We start from the raw sequence: 11613 nt of genomic DNA, 5'->3' as shown, positions 1-11613 counted from the left end.
CATCTCACACTGTCTTAGCTTTGCAATGCATTAAATTAGTTTGACAAGTATCTACTGAATGTCTACTCTCAGGCACTAATGGGGTGAATGAAGCAAGGTTCCTCTGTTCATAAAACCTACAGTTTAAAGGCACAAGACAATAAATAAATAGGAAGACAAATGCATAAAAATAATCACTAATAATAAACAAATAACTATAGGTTGGAAAGGTTCCAAGAAGAAAATAAGCAAGATGGAACATTTTTGTTTCTTCAGTCATATAATGTGATTGGCTCTTTCAATTCCCCAAATGACGACCTATATCAAGGTTATCAGATTTTAAAAGCGAAAAAATGATGATACCTTACAACTAACTCGGGAATCAATAAGCATTACTCTTGAGGAAAACTGTATTGGGGCTGGTTTACTCTGTATCTTTTCCTTGAAACATTAGAGGAGCTGCTTCTCAAAATGAGCCGCGAGAGAAACTTTTTTTTTTTTTTTGGTGAGTCAAGCGGAAAGACAAAGTGAAAAGAGCACCAGGGCTCAGGGAAATTTGCCAATCACCTTGCCATCAAGATTTCTTTAAGTCTCTAGGCTCCCCTTGGCAGCGGGAATCTGGATGAAAAGAAAATTAATGCCAAGAACTTCAAGGCAGATTTCCCTTCAATTATTACTGCCCGGTGGCAGGAACCTGGAAAGAAGAGGTCAAGGTGTGGCTTGGCAAGAGGCAACTCCCGGGAAAGGCGCTGAGAAGGGCAGGGCGGAGAACAGACGGAGAAGGAGACACCCCGAGATGCAAGCGCAGAAAAACTTTCGGCCGCTGAAGCCGCGCGCGGCTCAGGTGGCCCTTTCCCGCTCAGGTGAGCTCCTCCCGTGCCTCCCATTGGCCAAGGCGCCCGTGGCGCTGGGAGGGCGACGCAGCCCGGTCTAGTTCAGGGTCTAGGGCGGCGCGTCACTTCCGGTAGCGCGGAGCTTGTAAAACACCCTGGAGAGAAAATGGCGGCGGCAGCGGCTTCGGCGCCTCAGCAGCTCTCGGATGAGGAGCTTTTCTCTCAGCTCCGCCGTTACGGCCTATCTCCTGGCCCAGTGACGGAGAGCACCCGCCCGGTCTACCTCAAGAAGCTGAAGAAGCTTCGAGAGGAAGAGCAGCAGCAGCACCGGTCCGGGGGCCGCGGCACCAAGACGCGGAACAGTAATAACAATAACACGGCAGCCGCCACGGTCGCCGCCGCCGGACCAGCGGCGGCGGCCGTGGGGATGGGGGTCCGGCCGGTCTCCGGCGACCTCTCCTTCTTACGGACTCCTGGGGGCCTGGGCCGGGTTTCGGCTTCGGGTCCGGAGACCCCCTTGGGAGGGCCTGGGGGCGCCTCGGCCACCCTCACGGCTGGCAGCAAAGTACTGCTGGGCTTCAGCTCGGACGAGTCGGACGTGGAGGCCAGTCCCCGGGACCAGGCCGGCGGCGGCGGCGGGAGGAAAGACCGGGCTCCGCTCCAGTATCGCGGGCTCAAACCGCCGTCGGCGCCCCTGGCCGCCAGCGAGGTGACTAACAGCAACTCGGCCGAGCGGAGGAAGCCCCACTCGTGGTGGGGGGCCAGGAGGCCGGCGGCCCCCGAGCTGCAGAGCCCGTCGGGGAGAGATGGGGCGGCGGACGACGAGGAGCAGGAGGGGGAAGACGGCGAGGACAGGGACCCGGAGGCCGAGGAGCCACTGTGGTCCGGCCGGACCGTGAATGGCAGCCGGCTTCTGCCCTACAGCTGCCGGGAAAACTATTCGGACTCGGAGGAAGAGGAGGACGACGACGTGGCCTCCAGCAGACAGGTATTGAAGGACGACACCCTTTCTCGGCATCGGCCCAGGCGGGGCCACAGTAAGCCTCTCTCGCCGCTGCCTGCGAAATCGGCCGGCGGCCGGCTGGAGACCTCAGTTCAGGGAGGGGGAGGAATCGCGATGAATGACAGGGCGGCGGCCGCCGGGAGTCTAGACAGAAGCCGAAACCTCGAGGAGTCGGCGGCGGCGGCGGCGGAGCAGGGAGGAGGGTGTGATCCGCTGGACTCCAGCCCCATTCCTAGATACCGCGTTAACGCTAAGAAACTAACCCCTCTCCTGCCGCCGCCACTCGCGGACATGGACTCAACCCTGGATTCGTCCACAGGCTCCCTTCTTAAAACCAATAATCATATCGGCGGCGGGGCCTTCGGCGTGGACTCCCCCAGGATTTTTCCCAACAGCCTCCCTCCCAGCGCGGCGGTGGCCGCCTCGAGTTCACTCAGGATCAATCACTCCAATCATACAGGCTCCAATCATACCTACCTGAAGAACACATACAACAAACCGAAGCTTTCCGAACCCGAGGAGGAACTTCTCCAACAATTTAAACGGGAGGAGGTGTCCCCAACGGGGGGTTTCAGTGCCCACTATTTGTCCATGTTTCTCTTAACTGCTGCGTGCCTATTTTTCCTCATTTTGGGACTGACTTACCTAGGCATGAGAGGGACAGGAGTATCCGAGGATGGAGGACTCGGCAGTAAGTATTCAACCCCGTGGTGAAGGCAACAAAGGGAATGCTGTTAGTGGCCGGCTCTAGCCGCACTGGGCATTTTACCCGAGGTGACTTCAACCTGCAAGCACATGGTTTAATAGTGCAACACAACACATTGAGGGCATTCGTGTTATCTTTCTTTAAGAAAGAATATGGTTATCGTGATAAGAATGATAACCCTGTGGCTGGTTTTAAAATTTTTCTGTATGATGTATTGGGGAATTCAAAACATCTTCTAAAAGAACAAAATATTATAAGCAAGCCTGTTAGTAGAGAGCATTAAAAATGTGTGACTTAAATTTTCTTTGGGCCTTAAGTAGTAACCATATGTGGAGATACCAGTCCAGTTACTCAAAATTTGAAGTTATTTTGACTGTTCAGGAATCATAAAGGCAGTGGGTTTTTTTGTTTTTTTCAAATTGAGTTGTTCTGAAAGGCAGTGTAAGATCTCTTGAAACTGTAGTTAAATATTTTGTAATATTGCAGTGTTATATTTTGTAGGATTAAGTATATGTGTAGGTATCTCTAATTTCTTTAAAGTGAATGAATGCAGAAAGTCAGAAGGCATGCTTCTAAACTGATTGATTTCCCAGCCCAGAGCAGCTCCACTTCCACCAGTGGAAAAAAGTAGTGGAATGGCAGTGCAGGGGTTTGCAGTCACCTTAATTTGGATTGGTCTCCAGGCCCTGCCTTTTGCTTTGCTGAATGGCTGTGGGCAGTCACATTCACTCATTCATTAAGCCAGCATCATCTGTATTGAGCACTCAGGATACAGCAGTGGTTAAGTCAAGGTGTCCCTGCCCTTCAACACAGGAAGAAGATGAATACTGATCACTTTATGTTCTATGAAGGATGTAAGGATGGTGTAATTGGTGTACTGTACTATAGACAGGGCTCTACTATATAGGGCTTCCCTCATAGCTCAGTTGGTAAATAATCTGCCTGCAATGCAGGAGACATGGGTTCGATTCCTGGGTCAGGAAGGTCCCCTGGAGAAGGAAATGGCAACCCACTCCAGTATTCTTGCCTGGAGAATCCCATGGACAGAGGAGCCTGACAGGCTACAGTCTTCGGGATCGCAAGAGTCCGACACAGCTTAGCGACTACACCACCACTGTAGACATGGTGATGGTGGGAACTTTGTGAAATGAGACCTGAAGCAGGACAAGACGACAGCCTTGTATTAGACGGGAGAGCATTCTGGGCAGAGGTTACAAGAGGAGGAGGAAAGGCCTTGATTTGAGCAAGGGGGAGTGAGCTAGAGTGTGAGCTTCCCTGACATAATCTGTAAAATGATGCTAATCTGGATAAGAATGATGCCTGGGAAGATTAAAAGAAAGTAAATTTAGTAAGATGTACTTTAGATGTACTTTAAAGAAATTAGAGATATCTACGTGTATACTTCGGAGAAGGCAGTGGCAACCCACTCCAGTACTCTTGGCTGGAAAATCCCATAGACAGAGGAGCCTGGTGGACTGCAGTCCATGGGGGCGCTAAGAGTCGGACACAACTGAGTGACTTCAATTTCAGTTTTCACTTTCATGCATTGGAGAAGGAAATGGCAACCCACTCCAGTGTTCTTGCTTGGAGAATCCCAGGGACAGGGGAGCCTCGTGGGCTTCCGTCTATGGGGTCACACAGAGTTGGACACGACTGAAGCGACTTAGCAGCAGCAGCAGCAGCGTCACACATAATACTACAAAATGTAACATTTTGTTAGATTCAGCAGTACATTTAGAAAGATGTACTGCTGAATAGGTAAGTTCTCAATGTTAGGTCCTTCTCTCCTGTACCCCACTCCCTGAAACTTTCTACCCTTTTCACTCAACATGAATTTACTGTCATGGTTTGTATTTATAAAATTGACTTCCTAGTTCAAAATAATTAGTTTTATTTCAAAATAGTCAAAAGATGCAGTTAGCAGACTTAAAGAGTGTAGTGAAAATAGTGTAAGCCTCTGTTTGGATATAGTCAATTCTAAGATAGTCAAATAATAGATTATGACAGTCCTTAACTATAGAGGGATTAGAAGAGGACTGAAATCCAGCACTCACGTTAAGGTGCCCTGGAAGCAAGAGGGATATATATATAGAGTCCTACCCCAGATATTACAGAGAGAGACAAGAAATAAAGTCTAGTATCTAGAAGTTACACTAGTGAAATTCACATAAATGACATTACCTATGAGCAGTACCTATCTGCATGCTTGTTTCTGCAATGGAACTGGTCTGTTCTGTGAACTGGCCCTGTTTTAAGAAATAAAGGGTTTGCAAGTATTATTGCTGAATCTGCCCAGCAAACACAGAGGCAGATGGTGTCATCCTCACTTTATAGGTGAGGACAGTGAGACTCAAAGAAGCTAAGAAATGTACCCACAGTTAAACAGCTAGTGAGTGACAGGACTAAGATTTGGTTTCTGATTTTTTTTCAACTATTATGCCCATCCTACTTTGGGTATTATTTATAGAAAGCTTTCTAAATTAGAGGATACTTTTATTAGAATTAAGAAAATAATTGAATACTTGGTAGGATTTCATACAGAATTACTGTATGAAAGGTGCACAATTCTCAACTAAGGTGACTTACACATCTTTCTTGTCACTGTTAAGATAAACGACTAATATTTTCTTAGGCACGAAAATTTTAAATGGACTAGAAAGGGATAGGATTGCTAGGGCTTAGGTAACCGCCAATCACTTTCACCTGTGTGGAAGGAAGGAAATTATAAAGTAGTTTGCACTTTAATAAGTGGTAAATGTAAGGTAGCCTGGGGGGTGGAAAGAACAGTAGCTAAGAGACAGAGAATCCAGGTCTTAGGACTTGTCAAAATGACCTTAATCAAGTTAACCCTGAGCCTTGTTTTCTTACATATTAAATGGGAAAAACAGTTTATGCTGTATGTCACAGTTGTGAGGATCAAATGACACAGTTTGTAAACAAATGTAAAGTGATATTCAAAAGTTTGGACAGCAGTTGTATTCCTGGTAAACTACAGTATGTATGTGAAGAGAAATGGTTGTCATTTTTTTTATATTTACTAGAGTATTTCTTGCCTATTCAACATTTAATTTTTATTGAATTCTGTGAAATACATATTATAGATATTGATATAGAAATTTGAGTCAAAATGTGATGAATCCTTAAATGTATTATATACTTGACCTACTGTATATACTGGTAGAAAGAAGGTGCCTGTTAGTTCAGTTAGTGTGCACACCTAACGGTGAGTAACTTCACTCCCTATATTTATGTATTCTGAATCCTTTGTCACAGTATAATGGTTAGTCAGTGCTTAACTGTAGGTTTCGTTGATCAACCTGTGTGCTTATGGAAATAGTTTACTTTGAGTAATAATTTTACCAGAAGATTGTACGTTAAATGTGAGAGGAAGCTTTAGCGAGCTTTTATTACTTATCTTTTAAATTATGTATAACATATAGTAGATTAGCCCTTTTCTTTAAAAACTTATCAGTACCCTAGATTTAGTAATTAAGTTACTCTGAGTCTCTGCTTTCTCATATGTAAAATTCGGGGGTTGCCTTAGATAATGTCTATGTTCTTTCTAGCTCTAAGTTTTAAGATTCTGATTTTGAACTGCCTTACCAAAACAACTCAAGGATCAGCTTGAAGTCACATTAGATCATGACAACCCACCAAAAGAAAATAGAAAGGCAGAATAGATTAACTTTCTTAGGCTCATACGATCATTATTTAAAAGTTGTTTTTCAGTTACAAGAGACATGATTTTCGTAGAAAATTTGAACTGAGATCTATGAAGCAAAAAATGAATCAGTATTGTATGCCTCACCCCCTAGTCTCACACTCAACCCTGGCATAAATTCAAATAATAAATTAGAACTTTCTTAATGCTTTGCATGTAAATATCAATATATGCATACATATGTACATGAGTGTGTGCACACAGACATTTTCATTGAACAGTAGAGTGCCTGTTATGTGCCAAACAATATTTGAAGCTGCAGGGATATGTGGAGAACAAGGCAGATGAAATCTCTCCTCTCATAGAGTTTACATTCTAGCGGGGTTGGGGAGATGGACACGTGAACAAATGATAATTTCAGTTAGTGATAGTTGCTAACGTGAGAGTAATGATACTAACTTGAAGGCCATAGAAGTGACATCATACTGTACATATTCTTCAGCTTATTTTTTCACTTAATATTGTATCATGGTTAACTTTCCTTATAGTAAGCTTAAGTACAAAGCCATAATTTAAAAATCTCACACTTCACTTGTCCCTTTCTAACCCTTTGCTGCTGCTTAGTCACCATATTGTGTCCATCTCTTTTGCGACCCCATGAACTGTAGCCCGCTAGGCTTTTCTGTCCTTGGGATTTCTCAGGCAAGAAGACTGAGTGGGTTGCCGTTTCCTTTTCCATCTAATCCTATAAAAATGCTAAAATCTCTGCCATCCTGAAAATGCTATTTAACCCTGTTCTCTAGCTCTTACTCCTTCTCAGCCAAGATTAATGTCTCTTTCCTCCCCTACCATTCACTCAGCCTCCATCTAGTTTTTTTTTTTTTTTTGCTTCACACCCTCTTCGGCATTTATTATTTGTAAACTTCAAAAAAAAATTATTTATGTATTTTTGACCATGCTAGGTCTTTGCTGCTATGGCATCTTCTTCAAGTTGCAGTGATCAGGGTTGCTCATTGCAGTGGCTTCTCTTGTGGAGCACTGTTCTAGGGCGTATGGGCTTCAGTGGTTGCAGCGCACAGGCTCAGTAATTACATCTCGTGGGCTTAATTGCTCTGTGTTTGTGGAATCCTCCCAGACCAGAGATCGAACCTGTGTCCCCTGCGTCCGCAGACTGATTCTCATTCTCTGTGCCACAAAGAAGTCCTAGTTTAGCTTTCTTTACCCTCCATTCCCTCTGTAACCTCACTGTTTGCCTCAGTTACTCAGTTGTCAAATCCAAAAGGTTTAAAGTTCACCTCTTTGATACATTCAATACATCGACAATTCACTTTTCATGAAACTGTCTCCTTCCCAAACTTCTGTAACACCACTCTTTCCTACTTTTCATTTATTTGTCTGCCTATATTTTAAATATTGGTGGTCTTATTCTTTTGCAGTTTGCCTAGTTTCTCCTGGCTAATACCTCCCAATTTTATATTTTTTGCCTTAGATTTCTCTCTTCTGGGTTCTTGACTTAATCATTTATTAGAGAGTTTTTTCTGGATGTACCAGAAATAACAACAGCATCTGTCCTTGTCAGCTTTCATTCTTTTACTTTGTTTCTCCTGCTTTGTTCCTTGTTTTAGTTAACATTTGTATTTAATAACATGGTGCATTTCCATCCACCCAGAACTTAAAGCTAAAAATCTTAAATTTGCCTCCATTCCTTCCTTTCCTCCATCTCGCTTCCAAACTCAAATCACCGTCTAACTTGTTACCAAATCCTGAAGTTCTACCTCCTACCTATGTTTTGAATCAGTCTCTTTCTCCTCATTCCCCACTGTCTTGCCTGAACTGTTCTAGCAGTTTCCTAATAGTTGTCTATGCTTCTGGACTGTAGCTTTTCCAGTCAACTTTTCAGTGCCAGAGGATTATTTCTAAAAAAAAAATGTAATATTTCATTCATGCTTAAAATTACTCAGTGGCTTTCCCTTACTCATTAGATGAAATCTAAACTCCTTGGCTAAACTGTTCATGATCTAAGTATTCCTGCTTTTTCTTACTTCATTTCCTAATAGTCCCTCTTACCACACTTTACTTTCTGGAAAACTGGAACTTTCTAATTTCTCACCTCTGTCTACTCTTGACTCCTTATCCTCCTTATCCTGGAGTTTGGCTCATCATTTGCTGCTCAAATAAGATCTTTCCCATTCTTCATATCATTTATTTCAGCGTTTATAATTGTGTATGCCCACTGTGCCACATAGATTACAGCTCCTTGAGATGATGTTTCTACAGGAGGAATTGAGTACACTGGTACAGGCTTTTCACTCAGTTCTGTGTTTGAATCCCTCCTCTCTCGCTTGACCACAGGGTCATGAGCCTGGATGACTGAAAGAACAATAATACCATTGACGGGGATTTAGTTCAGTTCAGTCGCTCAGTTGCGTCCGACTTTGCAACCCCATGAATTGCAGCACGCCAGGCCTCCCTGTCTATCACCAACTCCCGGAGTTCACTCAAACTCATGTGCATCGAGTTGCTGATGCCATCCAGCCATCTCATCCTCTGTCATCCCCTTCTCCTCCTGCCCCCAATCCCTCCTGGCATCAGGGTCTTTTCCAATGAGTCAACTCTTCACACGAGGTGGCCAAGGTATTGGAGTTTCAGCTTTAGCATGAGTCCTTCCAAAGATCACCCAGGACTGATCTCCTTTAGAATGGACTGGTTGGATCTCCTTGCAGTCCAAGGAACTCTCAAGAGTCTTCTCCAACACCACAGTTCAAAAGCATCAATTCTTCAGCACTCATCTTCCGTCACAGTCCAACTCTCACATCCATACATGACCACTGGAAAAACCATAGCCTTGACTAGACAGACCTTTGTTAGCAAAGTAATGTCTCTGCTTTTGAATATGCTGTCTAGGTTGGTCATAACTTTCCTTCCAAGGAGTAAGTGTCTTAATTTCATGGCTGCACTCACCATCTGCAGTGATTTTGGAGCCCCCCAAAATAAAGTTAGCCACTGTTTCCCCATCTATTTGCCATGAAGTGATAGGACCAGATGCCATGATCTTCGTTTTCTGAATGTTGAGCTTTAAGCCAACTTTTTCACTCTCCACTTTCACTTTCATCAAGAGGCTTTTGAGTTCCTCTTCACTTTCTACCATAAGGGTGGTGTCATCTGCATATCTGAGGTTATTGGTATTTCTCCTGGCAATCTTGATTCCAGCTTGTGCTTCTTCCAGCCCAGCGTTTCTCATGATGTACTCTGCATATAAGTTAAATAAGCAGGGTGACAATATACAGTCTTGATGGGGATTAGAGATGCTGAAAAGGGATTTTGGGGGGGAAAGGTGGCATAGAGAAAATTAGTTTATTTGAAGCTTATTTTTTGAGTTATTCAAGTGGAAATAACCAGTAGGCTATTGTAGTTACACAATTGGAATAAAGATGAGAGAGTGGTACATAATGTGAAAGTAAAGTGCTGTTTATTAAAGGAATAGATAACTTTTTAATATTTGTTTCTTTTTTTTTTAATATGGGTTTTTCTTTTTCAAGACAAAATCAAGTGCTACAAAGGGTACCGTAGTTTTTTTAAATTATATTTTTACTTTTTCGAGCAGTTTGACTAGCCAAAATATCTAAAACTTTGTATCTGTAATAAAATAGGTATAAAGAATTTTGAAAATTATTTGTTGCTCTCAGTCTTGAAGAATGAAAGCTGAGTGAGCTTGAAGTTTTTAAAAGTTGACCACTTTGTAAGAAAAAATTCTTAAACTTCCAAGACCATTCATGGGAAAACCAGCGGTTTGTATACCTCAGTTTGATGATTTGAGAAATTAAAATCTACTGTATAAAATGTCTTTTATCTGAAAATTATCTCTAGCATAATTTAAAATACAAATCATCAGAAAACTTGTAAATTTCCTATGAATATATTCATGGAGTCTAGTTTGAAACACTGGCATAAATATCAGGGCTTGGATCATTAAGAAAGAAACCTGGGTTTGAATTTGGGCCTTTCCTCTTGTTAGCTTTTTTATTGAAAGCAAGTTGCTGAACCACTTTAAACCTCAATTTTCTCACCTGTAAAGTAGAGTTGTGAGAATTAAATGAAATAATGCCTGTAAAGTACTTGGCTCAGTACATGACACATAGTAATAATAATAGCTAATCCTTAATGTAGCACTTTGTGCCAGGCACTGAACCTAAACAATTATAATTGTTATGTAATCTTCATGATGCAGGTATTTATCTGATTTTGTCGATAGGGAAACTGAGACACAGAAGTTACGTAATTTGCCTGGGGTCATGAGTGCAGAGGCAGTGTTTAGACCCAGATAGTGGCCCTTAACCACTCTGTTAGATTGCCTTTTAATGTGAGTAAGTACATAAAGGCTCTGTATATGTCCTCTACTATTGTTTTTATCTAGACAATTATCAAAGATGTGGATAGGTGAAGCAGCTTAATACATGAAATCCTAGAGTGCCAAGGGTAATCTGTGAAACTTCATTAGGACAAGAAATTACAAATTTTTACTCACTTGACATTTAGGAATGGTGTGGAACCATTTATCCTTCCTTAGATTTTAGATTAATCAATTCACTGATGTATAAGGAGGGCAGTCTGCTGCAATATAATACAAGTTACATAATATATAAAACCATAAGTATATGATACTATTTCTAATTCTTGAAAGATTGACCTAGTTTCAAAAGTGGTGGGGAAAGTGGTCCTCTGATTTGTATTACCACTTTAAAACTTAAGTTTTCCATTGTTCATTTTCAAGATGTAAAAGTCTTTTAAGTATAATACATTTGTTCTCTCATTTGCACCTTTTAAAAGAGCTTTGTATGTATTTTCCTATGCTTATAATTTATTTCAGTGAGAATGAAGCATTCTAGAATTTCCGGGATTTTTAAAAAATTAGATATTTTCATTATTTCTCAGTAGAGTTATGAAGTCTTAAAATAACTTCTTGCTGAGAAGTATTTTATTTAAGTGAAAGGAACCTTTGACCAAAGAGGTTATAACATCAGTGCAAAGAGATATTTATCTAGTTTATAAGAGTTTAAAACTGAAGTAATCTTTAAAATATTTGGTAGGCAAGTAATAGTAGCTTCTTTATGAAAACTATATTACTAATCGTGTATCTTTATTCTTATCCTGTATTAAGTATACATGCAGAATTGCAACTATTTAATTTGGGAACCAAGCCCATACTAATTGTATAAATTATTAAAACAGTTATTGTCTCATAGCTTTAGACTTTGACTTTCATACTCAGAATTTATTTTTAACAGATTTTAAAGTGAACTGGTAGCAGTGTATTTGGATTTTGCTGTTTTAAGAATGTATGTTTTAACCTGAATCTCACAAGTGGTAGTTTAAAAAACAAAACAAAACTTGATCTAGTTAATATTCTTCATTAACGTCACTCTGAAAAGTA

At 41.7% G+C, this 11613-nt stretch overlaps 1 protein-coding gene across 1 annotated transcript in view; it reads left to right on the top strand.

The window, feature by feature from the left end:
- The first annotated feature begins 473 nt into the window (after positions 1–473).
- The window catches only part of LEMD3 (LEM domain containing 3), a 74788-nt gene continuing 63648 nt past the window's right edge, over positions 474–11613 (top strand). The window contains exon 1 of the mRNA XM_086400165.1: positions 474–2506. Within this exon, the coding sequence (XP_086256291.1) occupies positions 979–2506 (1528 nt within the window). The 5' untranslated portion in view covers positions 474–978. The remainder of the gene's footprint in view (positions 2507–11613) is intronic.

This window comes from Bos grunniens, chromosome 5 (genome assembly GCF_055505025.1).
Source record: "Bos grunniens cultivar Pamir isolate PY7600 chromosome 5, Bosgru_T2T1.0, whole genome shotgun sequence".
Taxonomy (NCBI): domain Eukaryota; kingdom Metazoa; phylum Chordata; class Mammalia; order Artiodactyla; family Bovidae; genus Bos; species Bos grunniens.
The sequence above is the reverse complement of the archived record's forward strand: the minus strand, read 5'-3'. Positions and strand labels throughout refer to the sequence as shown.